This window comes from Ovis aries, chromosome 9, assembly GCF_016772045.2.
Source record: "Ovis aries strain OAR_USU_Benz2616 breed Rambouillet chromosome 9, ARS-UI_Ramb_v3.0, whole genome shotgun sequence".
NCBI classification, from domain to species: Eukaryota; Metazoa; Chordata; class Mammalia; order Artiodactyla; family Bovidae; genus Ovis; species Ovis aries.
In genome coordinates this window covers 49,592,108-49,618,881 of record NC_056062.1, presented here as the reverse complement: position 1 = coordinate 49,618,881, position 26,774 = coordinate 49,592,108, and the positions used below count along the sequence as shown (strand labels likewise).

Below are 26,774 nucleotides of genomic sequence, written 5' to 3'. Positions count from 1 at the left end.
CTACTTATACACAAATATTTTTTCAGTAGTAAATTCTACAGTACTACACAATCCGTGGTTGGTGGAATCAGTAGATGGGGATTGGGGGAACAGAGGAACCATGGATACAGGGGGCTGATTATAAATTATACATGGATTTTTGACTACATGGAGGGCTGATCCTCTAACCCCCATGATGTTTGAGGGTCAACTGTACTTAAAATCCGAAATGGAAAATAAGAGATAGCCAGTGCCTCAGTGGCTTCAAGTTTAGTTATCATTTATAAAAAGAAATTTAAACATGGAATAAAGCTATTGCTTAAGACCAGTGCTGGAACACTAGTGGTGAGGCAGTACTTTCCTATATGTGGATAATGGCAGAACTCATCTGTGGTGCAGCCGGACAACACACAGGCAGTGGGGTTCTTTCTATCTCCCCACCTTTAGTATCAACAAGCCCTTCATAAAGTATCTAATCTGAGAAGATGGTAACATAAGAAACGTGAGTGTAGGGCTCCCTAACCTACCAGTGTCCCTGAACACAAGCCTGTTCAAACGTTTTTCATTAATGAGTGATATGGCAAAGAAAAAAGGACACAGTGTCTGTCCCAACAACACTGCTGATAACTAATGATCACACAGTCATTTGTATGTAAGTTGTCTTTAAATTTAATCACTCCTTTATAAAATCTCCCAATTAATTAGTAAAAGATGGCTTACTTGAATAGCCTAAAACATTGGCCACTATTTAAACAAGACATTCTAAAAAAGAGAGCAATCACATAATAGTTTATAGTAATTTACAAGTGGATGGTGTACATTTAGATACAGAGGTAGAAGTTCACTTTTACAATGTTTCACTAATACACATTTACCAAATTCAAGGCACAAAATAGTTTGCTTTACAAAAAAATACTGTAAAAATGTCATTTGCTGTTCTACAATGTGAATAAAACTTTCAAAAGAATCTTTACACCCTTCCATATGTATTCCATAGCGTAAGATTTTTGCCCCCCTGCTAATCATAGTTGGCACAGAAACGGGGACATTTTTAGGTGCACAAGTTCACACTTTTAGAAACTGTTTCTTTGCAGAGCTGCTATGTATTCTAGATCAAAGTCCAACTGAAGAAATGAAACACAGCAACTTTCTTAGGAAAGGGCACTTTCTGTATGCAGCAAAATTCACAGGTAGAAAATCTATGATTTTTTTTTTTTTTTTTTTAATAAATAGGTCTCCAGAGGAATAGATCCTTAAGGAAAGACCTCAGAGATACATTTTAAAATTCGACCAACAATTCGGTCGTTGTGACTTTAACAAAGAGACCTGATCACATGACTTTACTGTAACAATCAGACATCCTCTACTTCCAATTGGTGGAGATTTCAAAATGCCTTTTTTAAAGGGCTGTATATACACACACCATGAAAGAGCCACACAGGCTTTACAGAGCTGAAATTTAGAAAACATGAGAAAATACAGCACTGTCAGTCCTTGAAGTTGCAAGGGTGTCAACTTGCTAGAGATTAATTACAAGAATTAATAAACTCTATGGGAATGAAGGAAAACACACACATGAAACACACAGTCATTATCATCTTGAGACTTCCTGTTGATTCCAAAAATAATAATAATAATGGTGGCCTGGCGACATCACACAGCGGTTGTCTAAAAGACTGGACTGGTCTTAGGGTTCTGCCTGCAAAGGACCCTGTTGGCAACGACTTAAGCTCACTTTTGCTGATCACGTTTTCCAAGTACTCTAGTCAGTTAATTTACACTTTATTTATTTTTGTAAAAAGCTGATTTGAAAAACAAAAAAAAAAACACAGATGTAGAATCCAGAGAGTATCAGTCAAGCTGATGTGGGTCGGACTAAGATATCCTCCTGATCGTCTTCTTGTAGAAATGATATTTTGTACAAATAAGACCCTCAGATTCCATTTTTTGCTTCGTTGTTGTTTGTGGCTTGTTTCCTTTGAGCGATAAAGGGGTACATACACTTGTCTGCTCCTAGGAACCGATACATGCACACAACTGCTTCAAAAGGGAGGATGCTGGAAAAGGAAGAGTCACAGGTAGCAAACGTGAGATGTGGTGTGTTCGTTAAGTTACAGGGTGGGTGTGGGAAGGCCCGCCAAGGGGGTAGGCCCCTCACACTCACCTCTTCATGAAGGTCACGATGTACATGAGCCGGGGGGTGCAGATCATGGGCTGGTCGGTGAGGATGGCTTTCATGGCCTGCTTCACGCAGTAATCGGGCTTCAGAGGGGGCAGGAAAGGCTCGATTTCTTTCCTGGGAGTTACACATTCAAGATTAAATTAAGAATTCACACAAAATATGGAAGGCTAGAAATACACATCAAAACACGAAGGGTGATGTTATCTGAGCAACAGGATTTGCAATCTGTTTGTTCACTTCATTGTGCTTTCACTGTATTTTCCAAACTTTCCTACTATGAACATATTTTATTTGCATTGTCTGGAAAACAAGTTTTTGTTTTTTTTTTTAAAGAAAAGCAGAATTGGTCTGCTTTTCTGTAAAGTGAGAAAGTTGTGTTTTCAAAATGCCTTGGAATGTATTTCAAATTATTATTATTTTTTTCTTTCAATTGAAAAAAGAGAGGGTGTCTGACGTAACAGTAAACCCAAACAGGATGCCAAACTTAGCATTAAGCGTAGTTCAAATGATGGTGTGTAAACACCGACATAAACCTTCCTGAGTGAAAGAAAATTCAGCTGTGTGCCTCCCTGGATGCCTGGAGAGGAAAAGCCTGGGGCTTTTTTTGGGGGGTGGGGAGAGGAGTGAGGGGGGTGTCTCTGAAATGAAGTGCACATGAGACAGCCTACCTTCAGCCGAATTCATCCAGATACCCGTAGAAGTAACTTAACAGAATTTACCCCCTCACTTTTCATTGCCCACCCCCAAGAGCTTTGGACACCCGTCATGATGCTAAAGAGGAGACAGAGCTCCTCAGACCCTCTGCAACTGGTTCTTAAGTTTATAAGAGGCAAAAGCCAAACCAACACAAACACACACACACACAGAAAAAGAGGTGGGGTCCAGTCCACTCCCAGTCTGGACCTGGACTCAGCCTGAGATTGAAATGACTCAAGCCACCTCCACTCACTTCATAGCCGCCCCAGGTTCAGGATGTGTCAAGATTGGCCCTGAGCCACCGGGAACTGGCTCACTTATCTCGCTTTGTCTTTCAAATTCATCTAAGCCAAGATCTTGCAGTGGGCATGTCTCTGCAAGTGTCCTCTTCGTGAGTCATGGCCTTGTTTATTCTGTGTAGCTCGAGTCAGATGTGACTTGACATGGCTATTCCCACGTGCCTCCTTTCAAAGTGTGGGGGTGTTTTATTTCATTTGTAGAAAATCTCAATGTTTCTTCTCATTCTGTCAGAGTAACTCTAGCTACAGACACTCTCTGCAAAAAGGAAGTTCCCAAATGTGGGAAGGGTCTTTTCGGAAGAAAGGCCACCCTCCTCAGTGGCAGTGACACTGTTCTGTATCCAAACCAAAGTCATATTTATGTGCAAACATGGATGTTAAGGGCTTCCCAGGTGGTGCAGTGGTAAAGAACCCGCCTGCCAATGCAGGAGGTGCAAGAGATGCGGGTTTGATCCCTGGGATGGGAAGATCCCCTGGAGGGCACAGTAACCTGCTCCAGTGTTCTTGCCTGGAGGATCCCATGGACAGAGGAGCCTGGCCGGCTACAGTCCACAGGGTTGCAAAGAGTTGGGCATGACTGAGGGACTGTGCACTAACTACACTGATGTTAAAGAAAGAAAATCACTTCCAAAGTAGCTTCTAAGTAAAATCCTAGGTATTTGCTCCGAACAGAGAGGTCATTTCCTACTGATGCTCCTTGCCTTCTGCAAATTAATACCAGCCCTTGCTTGTCAATCACACACGCATCAACCTGACAAACCTTGACCAATGAAAACTACACGTGAGCTAAAATGTCAGCTGTTGAAGTGCCAGGCTGTTTATGGTTGGAGATTTGACTGATTTCACATAGTCTCCCAAGATGGAAAGATGATCTGTCAGAACTGCTAATCGTCAACATTCAGGCAGGTCCTTTACTGACCTGATTCGGCAGCCCCTGAACATGCCAGTGTCCACCAGGTAAGGGCAGACCAACGTTGTTTTAATTCCATCCTTCTCTGCAGCCTTTAACTCATGGCTCAGGGATTCATGAAAACCCACGACTCCAAATTTACTGGCGCAGTAGTCCTGGGAGCAAAGCAGAGAGGGCAGAGGTACTCAGTATAGTGCACATTCCAGACCAAGCCCCAGGTTGCCCCGTTACTCAGGTTACATGTCTGATACAAAAGGTTACAGGTGACTAAGCAAAAAAAAGGAGAGCATTCTAAAAGACAGGTATCTGATGTGGTTTGGTGCAGAAATAATATTTTCAAAGCAACAGCAGAAACAGATGAACACTTTTTGCCACATCAACGAAGTATCAGATTACTTTGGGGGAAGTTACCACAAAGGAGTCTATGAAAGCTAACAAGCTGGGGCTAAAAATGGAGAGAGGCTCACTTTGAAGTGTCTGGAAAATTTACAAATGGCCTCTTGTTCAGTAAAGGAGACTGAAAAACCAGTTTGTTTAAATTAATGCTAGGAGAACAAAGGAGACTAGAGCTGGAGTTATGAGCTGTTATGATCCAATCTTCTTTCTAAGGGCCAAGTGAAAATGGAAATGATAATTCCACCTTGTAAACTTCAACTAGAATTCAACCTAAGGACTCACGGTATAGAAAGGAAGTTCTTCTCCATTACCCAACTTTAAATTTAGGAATGGAAATGTACAATGTAGAAGCTGTCTCTTGCACATCCTTTTGCATATTTGCATGGGCTGATGTTTCCTATTTTCTGCTACAGGCACCCGTGGGACAAACAGCATGGAACAACAAACACATGCATGCTTTGTAACTTGAAGTTGGTGAAGAACAGCATCTGATTAGGCCCAGTTCCACAGACTTAAACATGCAGACACCTCATACCCACCCTTAACCATCTCATCTGATGAGCTAACACAAGATAGCTCACTTTTGACAAGTTGACCAAAACAGAGTGTCAACCTTTAGCCTCATTTATCTGTTCTCTGGGGCACTGCCAGTGCCCTCCAGTTTCATCCTGACCCTGTGTCTCCCCACTGTCGTCAAGTAAAACTGCTAATGAGAATGGGGCCATACTGAGGCCTGGCCCACCTACTTCTGCTGCTGCTGTTGGTGTGTCAAACTAGTGTAAGTTTATGGCAGAATATATAGAGCTGATGGGTGCTGGGCTGCACTCTACAAACAGCACACAGGTAGCTTCCAGAGGCTTGCAGGAATATGAGGGCAGCATGCATGCTTCTAGAACTGTAGTCTATTTGTGACGAGATGAACTGATTGAAAGAAGGAAATGCTTTATAATGACAAACCTCAACTCCAGCAGTGCTGAACAATCCCAAGGAACTCGCAACTGTCACAATATGACCATGATTAATCTCCAGCATGGTAGGAAGAAAAGCCTTAGTGGTCTGAAAGAAAAGGAAGATGTAAGCTTCAGAACTGACCTATGGATTTCACCTAAAAAACAAAAAAACAATGAAACCAAACCAAAACCCCACCAACTCAAGATCATGAAGCAAAGTTTTATTGGTATAATGCTACATTCCCCAATTTGTTTTAAAATATTTCACATTCATCAAAAACAGAAGGTCCCTGAAGCGTCCTGGTTCACTTAGCACCGTGTCATCGGCATGGCAGGCCTATTACAAGCCGTGACCCACAAGACTGTAATACAAACGCTTTCGGGGACCATGTCCAGAGATGAAAAGAAAGCCATTAGGAGAAGGCTCTTTATCACCTTTCAAGTGAGTTATCTGCTAATCTAAACTACTCCTGGGTCAGAGATCTTTTCATGCTTGTGACAGTTGAGTGCAGCATCTCATGGTCTGGGAGGGACCTCCCGCTGCCCACAAATAGGAGGCTCCTGTAATGTTTGCCTCATGACTACGTCTACTCAGCAACAGACCCATGAAGGCTGAGATATTCCAGCAGCATCTTCAAACATCCAAGCTGTATTATCAGTCTACTCACAGGAGGTGAAGTATTTTAGGTGTAAAGAAAGAGGGTAAAAGTACAGAATAGTTTTAATGAAAACTGTGTCCTAATGCTAACTTTACATGACAACAGCTCATGGCATCTGACTGACCAAGCTCTGCTGTGGGGTTTCTTGGGGAGTGTCTTTCCCGTGGAGGCAGGTGACCACCCGCAGGGGGACAGAGCATGTGGCAGAAGCTCCAGGGCAGTGGACCCAGAGGTGGCATCCATTTCTCATTTCACTAAACTTCTCTTTTCCCTCTAGCTTTCATGCCTTCAAGACGCAAAGCTGTAATTTTTCTTTTTTTAAATTACTTCAAATTGCTTAAGATAATCTATTAACTACTCCACTAGGCTTCCAACAGTTTTATAACCCGCTTCCTAAAAGAAAGCAGCAAAGAGCAATCCATCTACTGCTGAGTTATATCCCACTGCCAACACAGCTTCCCATGATTTATGAAGTTAAGAAAAAAAGCCCAACACTACTCAGTGGACTTAAAGAAGTGCTGCATTCCCTCCTCAGAAGATTTCCTGGTTAAGACATCACTGAATTTTTGCAGGCGTATTTGATTTGCTCTGATAACTTTTGTGTGGACAAGATCAAACAGTCAGTCCATTAATTTTGAAGTTTTTTCCATGCTCCAATCCATGATGCATTCAGTTGTCAGATGAAATTTTGTGAAGCAGCCCAAGGTCTTCCCCAGTCTGACTTCTGATCATCATATAACCCCTCAGTCTCCACTTACATCCATTGTGGCTCTGCACTGTTGTTCCCTGAAAGTCGCTCAATCATGTCCAACTCTTTGCAACCCCATGGACTATACAGTCCATGGAATTCTCCAGGCCACAATACCGGAGTGGGTAGCCTTTTCCTTCTCCAGGGGATCTTCCCAACCCAGGAATCGAACCCAGGTCTCCCTCACTGCAGGCGGATTCTTTACCAGCTGAGCCACAAGGGAAGACCAAGAATACTGCGGTGGGTACCCTATTCCTTCTCCAGAGGATCTTCCCAACCCAGGAATCGAACTGGGGTCTCCTGCATTGCAGGCAGATTCTTTATCAACTGAGCTACTAGGGAAGCCTGGGTCATGCTTATTCTCATCTGTACAGTTTTACCCATGAACTCAACTCTTCTCTGACAATCTGCCCCCAGTCTTCTTATAGAACTCAAAGTGTAATATCAATCACATATTTACATAGCCTCTCACACTTTTCAAAGTGCTTTATGTTAATTATGTCACCGGAGCCCCTTAAAAATTCTCTAACACAGGTAGTTAAGAGTGTTAATGTTATTCCATTCACCTTGACTTTGTCCATATAACCAGTATCATTCATTGTGACATATATGTTTGTGGTAATCTGGGGTTTTTTTTGATTGTTTCAGTTTACAGCACCTGCAAACTCTAGGCTTTATAACCTGTATATGAGCACTATATCACAGAATTACAATAACGTAACATCACAGGGAAACTTATCTACATCAATCTAAACTAAAAACATATCCTTCAGTACTCATGCCTATGAGTCTTCTTTTAAATATCTGATTATAATCAATTGTTTCTAGATTAGCTCAAAAGTATAAAATTTAGTCTTGACATTATCTAGAGATCACTTCTGAGTATTAATAGTTTCCCTCGTCTTGGAAGAGGATAGATTTAGCATGAAGGTCCAATTTTTAAGTTAAGAAAATAGAAGGACTTGAGAGTAAATCCTAAGCAATTTCATACAGTACAGAATACTAGCAGGAATTTGCTACGTGGTTACGACAATTCCAAGTTGCTGACCGTGGTCATCCCTAGCCTGCATCCATGCTAACTCTACCAGGTGGCCAGCCCTCCCCAGAAACCCAGATGCCCAGTGGGCTGGCTCTAATGACTCCTCCATGTTTGTGCTCCATGTTGGTGGCTGCAGGTGTTAAAGGACTAATCCATATCCCAGCACATATTAAGGCAGGTAACTGTTTTAAGTTCCTCATGGTTTTTAATTTCTTGCAAGGTTCTAAAATGGATTCATGTCCCCTCTAGCCCTGCTGGAATTAACTTATTCCTTCAACCAGTATTTCTTGAACACCTACTACACGCAGGACCTGATTACAGTCTGGCCTAGCAATGATGGGGAACATGTGAGCAGGTCTCATTCCTGTCTCTAAGCAGACTTTTATACTCAGGTGGTACCAGTAGTAAAGAAGCCGCCTGCCAATGCAAGAGACAGAGGAGATGTGGGTTCGATCCCTGGGTTGGAAAGATCCCCTGGAGAAGGGCATGGCAACTCACTCCACTATTCTTGCCTGGAGAATCCCATGGACAGAGGAGCCTGACGGGTTTCAGTCAATGGGGTTGCAAATAGTCGGACATGACTGAAGCAACTTGGCATACTCACCAGCACCAAACTGTGTTACGTCAGTACAACAAATAGAAAACAGTTCTGGTTTATCCTTCACAAAGACAGCGTGCTGCAGCTGCATATTCTAAAAAGTCTGATTTGAACCTGCTTCCCCTCCCACCCCACAAAGTAGTTTGGAGGGACATTTAAGCTCCTCAGTTTGTGCTTAAAGGAAATAAAGAACAAGAGAAACAAAAGGATCCAAATATAGCTATGTGACTAAAGTCTTTTCCAACTGTGTGTTGTAAACATATTTTTTAGGGAAACTGGCTTCATTTTAAGTAGCTAGTAAAGTGTGACACAGGTTTGTTTGTTTTAGTATGAAGCTTTCTTTAGAGGGAGGGGTTGATTTTTTTTTTTTAAAGGGGTGTGACAAGTCAAAGATTCTTGTAAAATATGTGACTTCTTTTCCCCATCCAGGGACAAATTTGGCCTTCTGTAGAAACAAAACCCAGTGTGTCATTATGCTTCCTACCTTCCAAGGCAAAGGCCTATGTTCATCTAGAAAGGCTCACTACTTACAGGTCTAACACTAGTTACTACAATTCCTAGCAAACCAGGGACAACACACCAGGCGCTGAGGAAACTGGGAGGGGAAGTGAGCCATTCAAGGGCCGGGTGGCCTTGGGACCCCAACTGATTGCTTTCCAAAGCTGGCGGCCACCACTCCGCTCCTTCTGGGTGCCGGGCGGAGGCAAGCCTGGGGGAAAAGCTTTCATACCGGGGCTGCTCAGGTTTCTTTTTAAACCTAAGTTTGCTCGGCTCAGGCTGGAGCCTGATCCACGTGACTGAGCACTGAGGCTGTTAATCATTTCCTTTGCTGCCTGAATGGAGGCGAGCAATTACTGCCCAGGCGTTCTTTCCACAACCAAACCCCTGCCTTGTGTCTGGGGCGCATTACCACATACGCTTTGATCAACACGAAGCCTGGGCCTTATGTTAGGAATAAAAAAAAAGACTGTAAATGGGTGGCGAGAAAGCATCGTGTTCTCGGGAACTTTCCAGAGTAACCCGACAAGTTTTCCTTTCTAATTACTCTTGCCCTCGACAGTCTGGTGGGTGACATCTGAGATAGCACATCATATTCTGTCCCTGACACGGTTTGACAGCACAAAGAAACCTGGCACTTTGTAATGAATTACTAATGTGCACAAATATCGTAGCACGCGTGAGAGGGGGACCAGCAAGAGGTGAAGTGCTAGTTGCCATGACACCAGTCAGTTCAAGCTCAGGTTCGTGATCTTCAACTTTGTCTCAGACTCGTTAGAAGAACATAAAGAGCAAATCTGCTCACACCCAAAAGGTTTGAGTGTAAATTCACCCACGGGCTGCCGACAGTGAATCTGAGAGGGGCAACTCAGAGAGCCTCCTAAACACCGCTGAAGGACGAATTATCAGGAGTTTATGACTAGTTCATTATGACTAGTTTACCAGCTAGTCAAGCGATCTCTAAAGGAAGTACATTTCATCAGTCACCAGAGTTAGCAGGTCCCAATGGTAGCTGGCCAGGTTAGCTTGAGGCTTAGCCTAAGTCTGACAGTGCTGATGGGGACTTTAGGTCCTATTTGGTGGTGGCGGTATAATCGCTGAGTCTCTTTGCGATCCTATGGACTGTAGCTGGCCAGGCTCTTCTGTCCAAGGGATTTCCCAGGCAAGAACATTGGAGTGGGTTCCTGTTTCTCTTCCCCATTCAGGGACTGAACCTGGGTCTCCTGCACTGCAGACAGATTCTTTACCAACTGAGCCACCAGGGAAGCCTGCACTCCAATATCTGTCCTCTTATTCAAATGTCTGAGACACAGGGGAGGACATCCAGTTTGTCATCAGGAAAACGTGGTTGACTCTTGATGGGGGCAGGGGTGGGGGGCTGAGTCAGCGACCAGTATGTACCAATTTGTATGTTCAGTGAGACAATTTAGAGTTGGAAGGGACCCTGTGGGATTAGTTTATCTGCAAAAGAGAAAACTTTTAGTAATGGACTCTGGCTAAAAAGTGTGATAAGAGACTTTTGATTACCTGTGTTGAATTTTATCACAAGACTCCAAAATCATAACCTGCAACTGACTGACAGGGTTGCTATGTGACTAAAAAGAAAAGAAAGAAGAAGGATATTCAAATGGACACTGACATTGCTATGAAAACATGCTTCGCAAGTTTAATATCTCCATAGCTCCTCAGGGTTCCTCTTCAAAGCATTGGGACCTTTGAAAGATAACTGTAAAGGTCATATTTATAATATAAACAAGAACTTCTTAAACAGAAGTGTGACTGGACATAGACATGACATGTCATATCTTAAGAAATCTTTGAGTGTTAGGTTTACGCCAAATTAACTCCCAACAGTTCCAACCCTCCAGACCATTCTTGGTGCTCTTAATGACAGACTGCAATGCAGAGCCTGCAGCTGCACTGTCAGGACAAATTAACCTAAAGTTAAACAAAAGAGAATGTGAAGAAATGCGGTATCCGGCAAAGTCTGACTCGAGAAATTTCGAGATTGATGACATTTTAAAGGTATAGGTAAAACACTCAGAATATGTTTTCCATATTTGCAAGTTTTTCAAGGTTAATGGACACTAAGGAAGGAGCAAAGCTAATTTCTCACAATAGGAAAAGGCTACATCCTCTATTTTGTGCATTTACCTGACTGTCATGCGGTTAATTCAAGAAAAGTCATCTTAAAAATCATTTTGAAGTATTTCTTTCTCACCCAAATGTCCAAAAATAACACAGAAAACTTTCACTTCTAAGTGAAGTCGCTCAGTCATGTCCTACTCTTTTAGACTTTATGGACTGTGGCTCTCCAGGATCCTCCGTCCACGGGATTTTCCAGGCAAGAGTACTGGAGTGGGTTGCCATTTCCTTCTCCAGAGGATTTTCCCAACCCAGGGACTGAACCCAGGTCTCCTGCATTATAGGCAGATGCTTTACCGTTTAAGCTACCAGGGAAGTTCAGGTCCCCTTCATTCCTAAAGGGGACCAAAAATCATATTATGATGGGAAAAGGCTTAATGCCCTTAGCACATGTATTGGACAGTTTTCTGATGTATGTTTAAGGTTTTTCAGAATTTCCAAATAAGAGCAATATGTATGATTTGGAAAAAATGCAATAGAGATTCTATTAAACAAAGAACATTTAACTGACAGGCTTGTGGTATCCCTCCAAACAGCTCAATGACCCTCCTTGGTGTTTTGCTATTTCTGCCTGTGTCGCTATGAGAGTTACTTGTCTTTATCAGAATCACAAAGGGACGTACTGTTTATTTACAAGGCTAAAATGACATCTGGTGGCACATTCCTCTGAAAACTCAGTCGTTGCTCCTGGAAAGCTATGACTTGACACTACAAACTATTGAGGGTGCTGAAAATGTAGGGAACTGGGTTTAAAAAGATAGGATAAATCATTAGTGTGTTCAAAGATTAAAAAAGGGTGACATGCTCCCAAGCTAATTTGGGAAAGGAACACATGCCTAAATAAATAATCTTAATCCTTTCGATTTACAGGTATCTGTTTAATCCATGTACTGACCACCAATGTTGTAAACTTCATTTTGGCCACAGAAACTGTAACTTGAGAATTTTCATTACAAAATTATCTTCAATTAGGAAGTCAAACTCAAATCTGTATTTGCTAGCAACACACTGGCTTTCAATACTTCATTTGCAGTTCACAAGGTGCTTGCTGATGTTCAGTTGTGTCTGAATCTCTGAGACCCCACGGACTGCAGCCCATCAGGCTCCTCTGTCCTTGAAATTTTCCAGGCAAGAATACTGGAGTGGGTTGCCATTTCCTTCTCCAGGGAGTCTTTCTGACCCAGGGATCGAACCTGTGTCTCTAGTGTCTCTTGCACTGGTGGGTTCTGTACCACTGCGCCATCTAGGAATCCAACACAAATTCAGAAATTTATGTAATGCGATGACAGCCCTTTTCTCCCTTTCCTGTTCGGGTATGTTTGTAGTGACAAGAAAGATGTCCTGACAAATTGTGCAATAGAGTCTCAAACATACTGAAGGCTGGAATGAGTCTCAGACTTAAGATGTTCATCAAAGTCTCTATGTGCTTGATATAAAATACTCTCTCTTTAGCTGTAGAGAATATGTCATGATCATCAAATTCCTATCAATGTTACAGCTACTGTCCTTTTTCTAATTATTCTGAGCCCACAGGGATTGGTTTAACATTTAGAGGCATCAGCAGTTAATACTTAACACACATGCACGAGTCTACTCCTGCAGTTGCCCTGCAACCGAGAAGCTAATAAAAGAGCTGGGCTTTTCAAAGGAACACCTAGATGATGACACCATTAGTTATTCAGCAAAAATAAATGCTTCATTAACTTGCCTTCCCACTGTTAAAACATAGGATGGATCTAGCTTGAGGCAGGGATTCAGATATCAACATTCCCTGACACTTCAGAGTTCACTGTGCAGAAATGCCAGAAAGGAAAGGACTTAAAAACTCAATGTGTCTGGAAAGTACACTGGTCTTTACTGTCCAGAGATCACGTAGTTCTGACTGTCAATCACTTAACCTTCCTTGTTAATTGACCTCTCTCGGCTTAACTCATTTGGGAGATAAAAAGGAGAGAGGCAAGATTTCTTAGCTCAAAAGTGTGACGACGGCTTATATCCAATCATTCGTTCTTCGATTCCCACTGCGTGCTCAATACACAAGTCTTAACACTGAGGTATTACTTGCCTAAGACTCTCATAAATGACTCAGTAAGGTATCAACTCCATTAGCGCAGTTGCCAATCTGGTGAGCAATAAAAATATCTGTTCGTTAAACATTTATATGCTGTCATGACTGTGCCTTTTACAGTAAGATAATTTGAATCCATGCCTCTTACCTAGTAAAACAAAAATTACAATCATTTTTCTGTCTTTTACTTGAGTCCACAAAAGCCCAGTGTGTTAAAAGAAACGATGAAAAAAAAAAAAGAGCGAGACAATGAATACTGCCCACTGGTTCCGAAATGCTACATTCCCTGACCCTCCCCCAGCTGAATCCTAGATGATCAAAGGAGTGTGCCATGAGCTCCAGCTCGGGCCCTTTCCCCGATTTAATAACTCTTTATAGAACAGTGAAAATCGCCTGAAAAATTGCAAATAGTCTGCTAACAACAGGTTGTCATTAATCCCTTTGCTTTGCTTTCAAATCACCAAAAGTGTAATAAAGACAGATCTTCCCAAGGGCAGGGGCTTCAGTTCTGCTCCAGAGACTGGTAACCACTTTCAGGAGGCACATCCACAGGCACAAGGGCTCAGCCACTGCCTAGGTGGTAGGTCGCCCCCCACCCCACCCCACCCCCGCCCCCAAACCACAGCCCAGCAAGGCCCCCATGATCACCTTCTGTCATCTCTTGTACTTCATATGTGCCAAATTCTTCTCTACCTTCTAGGGTGCTTCTTGTAGGAGTCTTTATAGAAAATCAAAATCTTTACCTAAACTCAAGGTACATCTCATCATGAGCTTACTCCTAAAAACTTTCTTTATTCTTAGGCATGCACTGTAACAATTTAGAACTCACTCACTGTGTATGAGGGTCTATGAGGCACCTGTATTGTGCTAGGCATCGTTTAAAAACATCTTTGCAATCGCATGGACTGTAACCTGCCAGACTCCTCTGCCCATGGGATTTACTAGGCAAGAATCCTGGAGTGGGTTGCCATCTCCTCCTCCAGGGGATCTTGCTAACCCAGGGATCAAGCCCACCCGTCTTCTGCACTGGCAGGCAGATTCTTTACCACTGAGCCACCTGGGAAGCCCTTCTGAAAGAAACTTATGGATTGTAAAAGCCATGTTTTCTAGAAATCGGTTCTCAAACTACGCTATACATTGGAATCATCTGGGGAAGTTTCTTCTGGTGCCGGGGCACACCCTGGAGCAGTTATACCCTGGAGGGAGTTCAGTACCAAAGCCACCGTTCCCCAGGTGACTCTGTTGTGCAGCTGCATTTGAGACCCTGAGAAGAGAGTCATCTTGCCCTCAGCACCACTGACATTTTGTGCTGGATAATTTTATACTGTGGGAGGGCTGTCTTGTGCATTGTAGGATGTTAAGCAGTATCTCCGGCCTCTACCCACTAGATGCCAGAAATAACCCCACCAGTTCTGACCCAGGAAAATGTCTTTAGATGTGGCCAAATGCCCCTGGGGAGGAAGAGTCCCCATGAGAACCACTCTTTAGAAGGAATATGCACATTAGTAAATTAGGTTCCATGTGGTCCAGTGATGATTTTTTTCTGAGCTCTAATTCTCATATTGTCATCACATTTTCTAGCTTTGGAAGACTTGAAAAAAAAATCACAACTTAAAATTCACAGCTTACATTCAATCACTTGTTGATTGGGTTAGGCTCAAAAGCCCATTCTTTTTAGTTTACATGTCAAAACCTTCAAACCACCACTCTAGCACTCACTTCAGAAATACTGTTGAAGGTAAATAATGCTGATGATTTGCAGGGACCAGGAGTGGAGGAGGGGGATGCACAAGAGGCAAGGCCTCTGCCCTCCTGCAACTTGTTTTCAGACAGTTGTTTTGGTCCTAGGCAGGAAGAACATAGCTCTTTAGTGCACTGTGTGAACTCCATCCTGGGCACAGCAACCAAGGGGAGGAGTGGGCAAGAGAGCATCTTTTAACAATGGCCTGGAACCACAAAAACAAAACAATCAAAATCCTAGACAAGGATGGACCCCAGAGTCCATGGTCTGGCATTTTTCTAGCCTACAAAAGTCCTAAGTCCTAGCTCTGGGGAAAATACATGCAGAGACTACTGAGAAAGTGGGAACGGAAATACATGCTCGAGAGCAGTTCCTCCACTAACTGTGATGTGCACAAGAACCACTTGGCATCTAAATCAAGTGCAGACCCTGACCCAGGAGGTGTGGGAGAGGCCTAAGTTTCCTAATGTGCAGCCTGGCAGGTAACACTACTGCTCTGGACCACAGGCTGAGTAGAAGGTTACAGTGTGAGCCAGCTAATGTCAACTCCAAACATCAAATGGCTTCAAATCGATTTCTCCTAGAAATTCAACAACAAAGGCAGACTAATTTCTCTGCCATCTCTCCTACCTGTGTTCTCTGAACCAGGGTATCTGGGCTTGAGAAGTCCCGTTCTCCACTCCACACATCTTTTCCGAAATAATGTTTTGTCACACAAACACCAGTTCAAATTGACGTCAAGAGCCCTGGGAGATTTGTATGGCCAACGATGGGAGTTTATAGGCTGACTGTTTATGTACTTGCCTTGGTTCCATTTTAGCACCAGCAAGCCCCTCTGCTGTAGTTTGAATGCTTGTGTGCCCCTCCAAAATTCATGCTGAAACCTAATGCCCAATGTGATGTTACTGGGTCATGAAGGTAGGGCCCTCATGAACAGGGTATGTGCCCTTGTAAAAGAGACCCTTCCCCCTTCCACCATGTGAAGATACAGCAAAGATAGCTGTCTAGAAACCAGGGAATGGGTCCTCACCAGACAACCCATCTCCCAGAGCCTTGACTTTGACTTCGTCCAGCCTCCAGAACTGTAAGCAAAAAATTCCTGTTGTTTATATGCCCCTCAGTCCATGGTTCTTTGCTCAAGCTGCCCAAATGGACTAAGACACCCCCATCCACATTAGAACCAGCTTTCAAAAAGAGATCCAGAAGATTTCAAAATCCTTTCCCTTTATCTACAGAGCTTTGATGGCTTAGTTTTCAAGGCAAGGAATTTAGACCTTTTTAGCCTCAATATTCACCTTTAAAAAATTTCCACATTTATCTTTTGTGGTTTTCATGCTTCAATTAGCCTATGAGAAAACCCTAATAGGAAAAGAACTATTCCTTTAAAAGTCAGATGCTTAGTCCACAAATTGGGACACTATCAGCTGGCCAAAGCTGCACAATTTTGAGAATCCATGATTACGTTTTCTAAGCAAAGCTCGTGGAGTTATCTGGAATTCTGATCTCATAAGATTATTATATAACTGAATAAAGGTTTTACATTTTCCAGGAGATAAGCCTAGAAGAAACCAACAGAAACCAAAACTCAAATCACACTGTTATTGACATTTCAGTACCAAGTATTTACAGAACTTTGTTCAGCCGGTCCATCTAGAAGAGCCCTTTTTATTCATTACTTTCTGTGTCTGTCAGTGCTGACCTGCAAATTAGGAAGAGAAGGAAGCTGGGTGGCTAAGGATACTCCACACTCTCCTCAATGAAGTAACCACCTCAGCTACAGACCACAGAAATTTATAGAAAAACACATGACTTGGGCTTTGGTAATAAAACTGTAGTGTGGTACTGGTTCTTTATAATTTTACATGCTTATCTAATTTATGGAGCAGACTTTGGGGGATATTAAGTTAGGGTTAATTAGTCATTGCTAAACTAACCATGCTAATTAAAAAAAAAAAAAGAACATTTGAAGGTGTATTCATACAGTATACCACAGGGCACAAACAAAAGCGACTCATAGGAGAATTCACCTTAGAACATGTGGCCTGGAGAAGTATCTGCAGAGCTTCTACACTAAGGTTCTGGGCTTCCCTAGTGGCTTAGATAGATGGTGAAGAATCTGCTTGCAATGTGGGAAGACCTTGGTTTGACCCCCTGGGTCAGGAAGGATCCCCTGGAGAAGGGAATGGATATACTCCAGTATTCTTGCCTGGAGAATTCCATGGACAGAGAAGTTTGATGCGATACAGTCCGTGGAGTCACAAAGAGCCCGACATGACTGAGTGCTCACACACAAACTAAGGTCCTAGGCTGAGGGTCTAGCTCCTAGATTCTTCCCTCCCCAGTGGAGCCCTTAGGCAAGTCCCGTAGCCTCTTTCGGTTTATCTCCTCATCCATAAAAATGGGGATAATGGCTCCACTTAATTGAGAGTTGCTGTGAGGAGCAAATGAGAGAAGAGCATTCATGAAAGGGCTTTGTAAAATTTAAGCGCTATATAAAAGTACAGTAAATGCACCCAAGGCTAATCAAGCATATATTTATGGGTTACTTGGGTTAGAAGTGCTATCTATTTTTGGTTATGCTGTTTCTTCAAGTTCCTGCCAGTTCCAGGTTCTTACCATGTATGGTTCCCAGGCCCCCTGCCCTCCGGGCAGTGTCAGACCACACTTCCGGCAAAAACCCAGGACTGGACCACCAGAAACGGTCTCACACACCCGGGGCTGACAGCTGCCCGCCCTCTTCCTCCAGAATCCTGGGAGATGCTCAGAAACAACAGACACTTTCCAGTAACACTTCTCTTCCTCCAGAATCCTGGGAGATGCTCAGGAACCACACACACTTTCCAGTAACACCTCTTCTCTTCCTCCAGAATCCTGAGAGATGCTCAGAAACAACAGACACTTTCCAGTAACACTTTTCTTCCTCCAGAATCCTGAGAGATGCTCAGAAACAACAGACACTTTCCAGTAACACCTCTTCTCTAATCCTTTTCTTCAGTTCTGCTCTGGGGGTCAGAGAACCACCGTTTCAAAACACAAATGACACTGCTTGATGAAGGAGAGTCCAGCAAATATAAAAATACTAAAAGTCAGTCCTGAACTATTTAACAATGATTTATCAGACCTGAGGTTTCTCTTTCCAGAGAGATTACAGAACTATCCTCACTTAAAAGACCCTTGAGAAATCAGTAGGGGGCAGTATGTTAATTACAATTTGCAGGTGGGAAAAAATTCAGGCTTTGAATTTGAAGTTTTCACTTGTCCTCAAGCTACCCATGTGCTTACATAAGTTACACCACAAATATTTTCCCAGTTACACTGATTTGGGAAGTGTTATTTTGAGCCTCATTGTTTAGAGTAACACTGAGAAGCTGAACCGTGTTAATATTCAGCAATCTCAGTACTAAGCCATTTGAAGGCAAGGCAGGAAATTCACATTTTTATGCAAGCAGCAAATGAGAGAGAAACACTTTGGTTTCCACAAGCCCCCCCAACAATGCCAGTGTTTCCAATTTTAACATCGCTGCCACCTTTCACACATCTTTGTGGGATCTTTGGAAGTTTCACCGACCAAGTCATGTTGTGTTTCCAAATGTGAATTCACTGTAAGTGGCTTGTCAGTTGGGCTCGTTTGACAGCACTCAAGTTTGCGGCGGTAATTGCCCTTCCTTGTTCAATATTCTAGCAGCATTTGCTGCCGTGTTGGAAGTCTTATCATCATTATGAGAGGATATTCTTTTTTTTTTTTTTCCTCCCTGTGGTTCACTTAATTTTAGCTTCAGAGCGTTTAGGAAAATGGTCCCTGACAGGTGTGAACTTGAGTTTTGAGGGACTTGACAAATAAAGTGAAAAGGAAAAAGAAACAGCTCGGGAGCAGGCCACGCTGGATAAGAGCAAGTAAAAGACATTGGCATCCTTTTGTCAGAAGGCATGCCTGCGGTGCCGTGATGTCGTAAGCCTGTGTAAACCCAGAGGTCCAGGCGATGGGAACTGGCTGGCCAGGTGTGGCAGGGTGAACGAGATTAGGTCCTAAGGCCATGCTCTGACAACAATTACTCTAAACAGTGGTGTCTGATCAGGGTTAGACCACAATCTGGGAGGTTCTCTAAGACAGCCCTATCATGGGGCTCAGCTGTATGCTTTACCTGTCTGTTGTATATTTTCAAAGAAAGAATTAAAAGATTCCATCCTCTGAGTAACTTTCTGGTTATGCTTACAAGGGGTTTCTGCCTAAGTCAGTTGATAGAACTTTAAGAAGGGGTTAGTTCTTTGAATAGCCAACTACAACAGTAACTTCTGAGATAAGAAATCACTAATTAAACCAAGAGAGATTAACACATTTTAATCCGATCCCTGGAGTTACAGGCTCAAAACACTGGATTTAACCCCTTCAGCTGAGGCAGGGAACAGGTCCCTATTTCTTAAGGACTCTCAAGAGTTTGTCACACTCCAGAGATGAACGACAAAAGCCCTTTATCTTGGAACAACTAGTGGCTCTGTGTGGGGAAGGAAGACATAAATTCACCCTGCCAGGACACCCCCTAGTGGAATTTCAGCATAGTACAATTTGGGGGTCCAAAACCATCCCGGGTGTTTTGGACTTAACACAGCCTCTGGAGCACTTTTCCAAGTCCAGAGGCTGTAGCTGCACCATCCACGGTCAGGAGCCTTCTTCCTCACTGAGCACTCCCACACAAGCGCACAAACCACACACATCATCTCTCCATCCAGTCACATAGGCAGATAGCCGGATTAGGCAGAGACAAGTTGCCTACTTATCATCATTTCAGTTTCTGAAAGAACTAGAACAAGAATTTTAGATGAATCTGCTATTAATATTCCTTAACTCAAGGGAAAAAAAAAAACCATTTAAAGAAGGGTTTCCTACTTAAAAAAAATTATTCCCCCTCCCTATTGAGGGTATTAAACTGCTTGGAAGGAGTTTTCTGATTGCCACATCTTACGTATGTTCAAATTACTCAAGTCAATTCACTAGAATTTGCCAAAGATCCTGAAAATCTGAAAAATGGTTAAGGTAAAGATAAACATTGCTTTCAAACTGTGGTGCTGGAGAAGACTCTTGAAAGTTCCTCGGACTGCAAGGAGATCAAACCAGTCAACCCTAAAGGAAATCAACCCTGAATAGTCACTGGAAGGACTGATGCTGAAGCTCCAATACTTTGGCCACCTGATATGAAGAGCTGACTCATTGGAAAAGACCCTGAACCCTGATGCTGGGAAAGACTGAAGGCAAGAGGAGAACAGGGTGCAGAGGATGAGACGGTTGGATGGCATCATTGACTCAATGGACATTGAGCAAGCCCAATGTCTGAGCTTGAGTCTGAGCAAGCTGCAGGAAATAGTGAAGGACAGGGAAGCCTGGCATGCTGCAGTCCATGGGGTCCCAAAGAGTCGAAGACAACATAGTGACTGAACAACAAAAGGCAACTGTAGAAGAGAATACACTGAGAATGTGAGCAATGAAGCATTTAAGCACAGGGTCTGTAGCCATCCTCTGGGCCACGGTGACCTGATCCTGCAGCCAATCGGATGGCAGAGGACTCTGCCAGGTGCTCCCCACTCAGCCTTTCTGAAAAAGCTATCTGGCAGTGTCAGCATTAGCGCAGGTTAACGAATGCTGCCACTTTGATGTGCCCTGTTAGTTAATGTCTACTTGGGCAGATACTGGATAAAGCCCTGGATGCAGAAATAATGAAGGAGAAAAGAACATCAATTTTGCTTCCAAAAATCAAGATAAACAGCACATAATCAAACAAGAGAGTGCCATTCCCTGAAGAAGGAACAGGCAACTATTCTGTTCCACAAGGACTGCCCCTTTGGTATATCAAGACACTATGAAGTCAATGTGAAAAGATTTCAAATGTGTTTGTTTTTCTTTCTGAGGAGTAGTGATACATTTTGTCTGAACTATTCAACTTTCGTCCCCCAGGAAGACGGGACCCAAATGGTAGGAGAGGTGAGTGTGCCAGCCCCTTCAGGCCCAGTGAGGCGATGGGCTTGGCAGGCAGGTGGAAATCGGCTTTGGAAGGCTGGAGCTGCCACGCTAACGAGCCTGGACTTCACGCTGTGAACAATATGGTCACGCAAGGGCTTGGGGTAAGGTTCTAGTCAGCATAATCTTTAAGCAGGCATACAACCAATTCAAGTCTGCTTAGGTAACCTGAGGTTGGCCAACAAAGGCTGGAAACAGGGAGAGAAGTTCACAGATTCTTTGCAGAAAGCAGGTAAGAGGTGACGGAAGCATAGAGGAGGATGCGGGAATGGAAAGGAGGGGATCAAAGTACACAGTAGCAACAGAAGAGTCAGGCTTTGGTGACCCACGAGTGTGTGCAGGACGGAGGATTAAAGACATTGCTGATGTTTCCAGGCCTGGCATCTGCTACACACCAGGGGATTCAAGACGGGGCAAAGAGGAATCACTTTCCGTTTTGAGATTTTCTGGTTTTAGGGAATGCATGGAAGAGCCAAGACAGTTGTATCAACTTGGGAGCTCTCAGAAATCACTGTCAAAGCCACTGAAATAAACAGACTACCCAGGTTGAGGAGCACAGTGAGAAGCGGTCTGAGCATGCCATACTAGACAGCCCTCAGATCTTGCAGGCAAGGAGAAGAGAAAACTGGGAAGACGAGGGGAGAAGCAGGAGAAAGTGGGCTTATCATGGCAGCTAGGGCGCCAGCATCTCAGAGAGATGCTTGACAGGCTCACTTTCTGTAGAAAGGTCATGCCACACACTGGATATGGCCATTTTCTCATATGACATTGGTTACTTGGCAATATGTTCTAAACAACTGAGATAACCAGATTACAACATATATCAAAGGTGCTGGGAAGATTTTTGTAGGATGGTTCCCTGCTCACACCGATTATTTATCATGTCATAGATGTTTATTTCTAGTAGCACCAGATTTGGGTCCAGCATGTAATATATCAAATACAGACACTTGAAGCTCAATGAGCACGTGATCTTATTTTATGTTAGGAAAGAAGACTATGAAATGACCCTGATAGGAATGTAAGAGTTCCAGGTACCCAAGCAGTTGCTATCTAAAGAAACATTTTACTCGGTTTTTAACTGTGACCATGAGCATTAATAACATAAAGTATGCTGACCCTATGTCAGTTTACAATTTGGTCCAAGACACAAAAAGTTTATTGCAGAAGCTCAAAACATTTGATTTTTATGCATATGAATTTATTTAATAACAAAAGCCAGCTTTAGTACAGATCTGAAAATCCATCCCGACTTTCGCATTTTTAGTTGCTGTCCTAAGACAGGGAAACAATACTCTATAAAATATTTACCCTAAGAATTCTTAATATTACATTTTAGAGGAGGAAGTATCAGCTACATAGTTTTATAAGAATACTTTATAAGTGATTTAGAAAAAAAATTCTAAATCCAAGAAGCCACGAACAAAACTAGATTTCTCTAACCAGAGGACAGAGGAATACAGTATTTGAGATTAAAAACCAATAAATCACGTAAGAACTTAAACATTAATGATTAGGGACCATTCATGAGATATTAGGTACAACCACAGCACTAATGTCTTTAAGTGCTACATTACTCAGATCTAGCTGGTGGGCTTTTACTTTTCCTGGATGGATTTTAACTAAATAGACTTTAGACACTTGGATATAGATAAATGCCCAATTCAGTAATTAGTATTTTAAAACTGTGAAACCTTTTAAGTTAAGTGGTCTATTAATTAACTACCAATTATCTTGTCTGACTATCATATCAATAGAAGTAAATTACCGACTAGCAATTTGACAGATTTAGCCCTTTACCATGCAAAATTTCTTTAGAACATAAAAAGGCCTGGAGTTAAATGCTTTTGCTTCCCCCTTTTGGTTAATCGGGGATCAATTTGCTGCTCAAGTATAAAAGCCAAATGCAGCTCTTTGGTCAAAAAGGACCTACAGATAAATTCTGTCTTTTAGAAATGACAAGTTATGATTTTTTTTTTCTTTTAAAGATTCCCTTTAAAAATAACAAGTGAAGCAAAGTATTAATGTTTTTTGGGGAAACATGGATTTGTAGCTCCTATGTGGAGGCCAGTTCTCTATATTTCAAAGGATACTAGAGAAGTATTTTCAAGTTTTTGCCTCTTACCCAGATACAGAGTGAGTCTGAATAGATGGTTTCTCTGATTTATGCCAAAAGTCAAGAGAACTGTATGGCACATTCCCACGTTCATGTCCTAACTGAACGTTGCACAACAGATTATGCTGATTAAAACCTACCCTCAAAATCTATCACTTCTTGACTGGTAACCAAGACAAGGTTCCGAGGAGAGCTGCTGGGCTAGCAGAACCCTGAGTACCATAGCTTTGTGAGCCCATGGACTGTAGCCCACCAGGCTCCTCTGTCCATGGGATTTTTCAGGCAAGAATAGTGGAGTGGATTGCTGTTCCCTTCTCCAGGGGATCTTCCTGACCCAGAGGTCAAATCTAGGTCTCCTGCACTGAAGGTAGATCTTTCACTGTCTAAGCCACCAGGAAAGCCCAGAGCAGACTGGAGGGCTGTGCAAAATAATGCTAAATACTGCAAACACTTCTAATGGGTATGGAAATAGGTCCGAGGACGAGAAGCAAGAAAGGAATTGCATCACAGACTTAAAGAATGAACTTATGGTTGCCAGGGAAGGAGGGAAGGATGGGGCTTTCAGGATAGTTAAGGAGTATGGGACGGACATGTACACACTGCTGTATTTAAAATGCAAAGCCAACATGGACCTACTGTATAGCACACGGAACTCTGCTTAATGTAATGTGGCAGCCTGGATGGGAGGGGGGTTTGGGGGAGAATGGATACATGTACATGTATGGCTGAGTCCCTTTGCAGTCCACGTGAAATGATCACAACCTTGTTAATCGGCTATACTCCAATATAAAAGTTTAAAAAAAAAAATCAAAAGAGAAATGAACCATGGCCAGAATCCTTTCCTTAAGGCTCAGCTAGAAACAGGAATGACTGCCATATATTCAAACTGAGCTCATTTAAACTTATCTATCAACCACCAGCCTTGCACCAATGAGCAGAGTCAATATACTATAGCAAAAAGCAAGCTTACAGGTGGGCACGGAGAATGGAAAAGTTGTGGATGAAAACAAAAGGAGAGACACAAGGTAACAAACATAAGATCCCTCACTTGGAGATCCTGTCAATCTTCCACAGCTTGAATTAGTCCAACATAATGCTTACCTTTTGAAACTTCAGAAGCCAGGCTCATGGGAGCATTCTCTGAGTAGGTGATCTTCTAAATATTTAAGCAGAAGCCTAGCCTCTACTATCAAACATTTACTAAGTGACTAGGAGTAGAGTTCTGTCCCTGGCAGAGGAAAACAAACAGAGGTCCGTAACAAGTTGCCTTCAGACAGCTTGCCATCTACTTGGGGCTCTGGGGACACAATGGATCAGGAAGCACCCCAGAGAGCACATAGCAGGCACAAAGGACCAGGATGACAACAAACACCGTGAGAGAGCAACAGAAAGAAGAGGTCAGTTATTCAACTGCAGCTTCATCAGAAAACAAAGGGTTGGACAAGATGGTCTCTAAGGATCCTTGTGGCTCCAACACATCAAAACATGAGATAAGGGCCAGAGTGAGGATGCAGGTCATAGGAAGCACCTGAGCCAGCTCTGAAAAGACATATGGAGCGGAGCAGAGGGCCTTCTAGGCTGGGGGAGTGGTACAAGGGGTGGTTTGAAATCGAGCACCCACAGTGAACGTCTACGTGGTTTCCAGTTCACTGCCTATGACTGTAGAGCTGGGTCAGGATCAACACACTGCTGATTATGTTATGAACACAGACATCAACTGCTACTTAAAAAGTCTGGCTCAAGGTGACCTGTTCCAATCACTGAACGAGTCTTGGCTCAGATGATCCACTCTTTAAAATGTATGGGGCAACTACTTTTCCCCACCCCGATGCAGTAAAAAGACACTGCGCTAGTTACCTTTTCCTGGAAGGAAAGCAGCACATGGCAGTGCATGTTGGAATAGTTACCATGAACATGTTCACCCAAGGGGACTACTGGAAGGGAAGCTGAATTCAGGTGGTTCTTAGACTACTCGATGCTCTCTCCCAAAGAAATCACTATAAAATTATAGTAAGTCGTCTTTTAAATGTTGGCTTGCTAGATTTCTTCCTAAATGGTTTGTGAGTCTTGGCAAGAAGTCAGAAACTCCAACTCTTAAAAATGAATTTTCTGACTCAATTTTGAAAATAAATTCTGAGGTTTAGATGCTTAAGGGAAAAACAGCTGGAGAATTCAGGAGCCTCCCATAGTTTAATATGAAGTGACGTCATTCCTGTCAAAACGTCCAAGAACTCCCTAAATTGTGCAGTTAAACAACACTGCCAAGCAAAAGAAGCACTCTGGGAAGGTGGTACGTTCCTCATTGGTAGAGAGATTTGGTGCCACAAAAATTTTTCTGTTCAAACTTTAATTTCCTCCCTAGGTTAGAAAGTCTATCAACTGATGTGCATTTTTAAAGCTGAGGCTATGGATGTTTTATGCCTATGACACTTGACTTGGCTCTCTTTTTATACGATGTCTGACAAAAAGAAGCTTTCCTCTTACAAGTACCTAACTTCAGATTGTACAGGGTTTTTCTAAAAATCTGGTTATGTGTGACATTGTACAATTTAACAAAATAATCAAGCAGGGCAATTGGGCAAGGTGGTTAAACTTTAGAGTACTTTGTGAAGGTAAAGGTTCACAGTTTGGAAACCAGCATCATCTCAGTCAGAGGTGACTGGGAAAAAAAAAAAATCCTGCTGTGCATGGTTCATAACTAGTCAACTGATGGTTAGAGCTCTGTTTAAGAATGACAAATGGACTGAAATCAGATGCAGTTGCTAAGGCAGCCTCATCCTCACCAGGCTTTAAATATGAAAACTACAGTCTACCTGCAATTTATGTACATCTTTTACTTCAAGTGGTGGCTCTTTGATTTACTCCAAATTATAAACACACAAGATTCCTGATGAACTGTGTTGCCAAGTTTATTCTCTTGCACTGGCTTTTACCCACCTGATCACCTGCCCCCTGTTTCTGCGGCTCCCACGGCAACAGGATTTTTATTCAGTTTCCCACTCCCACTGCGCACCACACATACCCATCTACGCGTGCACGCACGCACACACAAACACACTTAAGCCCTCCAAACTGTATTTGGTAACTTTACGCGCTTAAAACATAGGTATGAGTTAGCGTCTGTCATTTATATGTTCAGTTTTAGAGCTTTGGAAATGATTTAAAGCTCACGCTTGAATAGACAACATTAAAATGAGCTTCTGCAGGGGTCAGAGAAGTGGTTTACTGTTCAAGGAGCAACGTTTGAACGAGTACTTCTAAAGCCAGATTAAGTTTTTAAGCAGTTGCTAAAAAATTAATGAGGTTTAATGTGACCTATTTAGGAGAAACAGTTCTTTGTTGTGCTCTGTTAGGAGACTAATCCGCCTATGAGACAACAAATAAACAAAAATCCTATTTCCTTATCCCTGCTTTATTGGATCCCACCTGCCTACAAAAGTAAAGCGGGGTTAGAAGAGCATAAAGTGGGTCAAGAGTGTACAGTTAAAGGGGAGAGCGTCACGCCTACCGTTAGAAAAGGTCAGCTGGCAAACCGGGATTAGCTTTGCCCCCAGAGCAGAAGGCCCGCTCTCTCATCTATTTAGATGAGGTAATAGTTCTGTGATGACTGGAGGCTGAAATGGTTCAAGTCTCTGTTTTGCCAGGTCTCAACTCTCAACCCCTCTGCCCCCTACAGAGGAACTCTGTGGTCCTTTCAGAGTGACTTCTTAGAGATTTATCTTCTAAGCTGAGAAAGTTCT

At 42.7% G+C, this 26,774-nt stretch overlaps 1 protein-coding gene and 1 long non-coding RNA gene across 2 annotated transcripts in view; one reads left to right on the top strand and one right to left on the bottom strand.

Annotated features, from left to right (window-relative positions):
- The window catches only part of LOC132657218 (uncharacterized), a 58,864-nt gene extending 32,935 nt beyond the window's left edge, over window positions 1-25,929 (top strand). Inside the window, exon 2 of the long non-coding RNA XR_009595065.1 lies at window positions 4,876-25,929. This is a non-coding gene — a long non-coding RNA (uncharacterized LOC132657218). The remainder of the gene's footprint in view (window positions 1-4,875) is intronic.
- The window catches only part of RDH10 (retinol dehydrogenase 10), a 29,460-nt gene continuing 3,310 nt past the window's right edge, over window positions 625-26,774 (bottom strand). The window contains exons 3-6 of the mRNA XM_015097815.4: window positions 5,420-5,518; window positions 4,076-4,221; window positions 2,144-2,275; window positions 625-2,036 (exon numbers count right to left, since the gene is read on the bottom strand). Coding sequence (XP_014953301.2) covers window positions 1,913-2,036; window positions 2,144-2,275; window positions 4,076-4,221; window positions 5,420-5,518 — 501 coding nt within the window. The 3' untranslated portion in view covers window positions 625-1,912. The remainder of the gene's footprint in view (window positions 2,037-2,143; window positions 2,276-4,075; window positions 4,222-5,419; window positions 5,519-26,774) is intronic.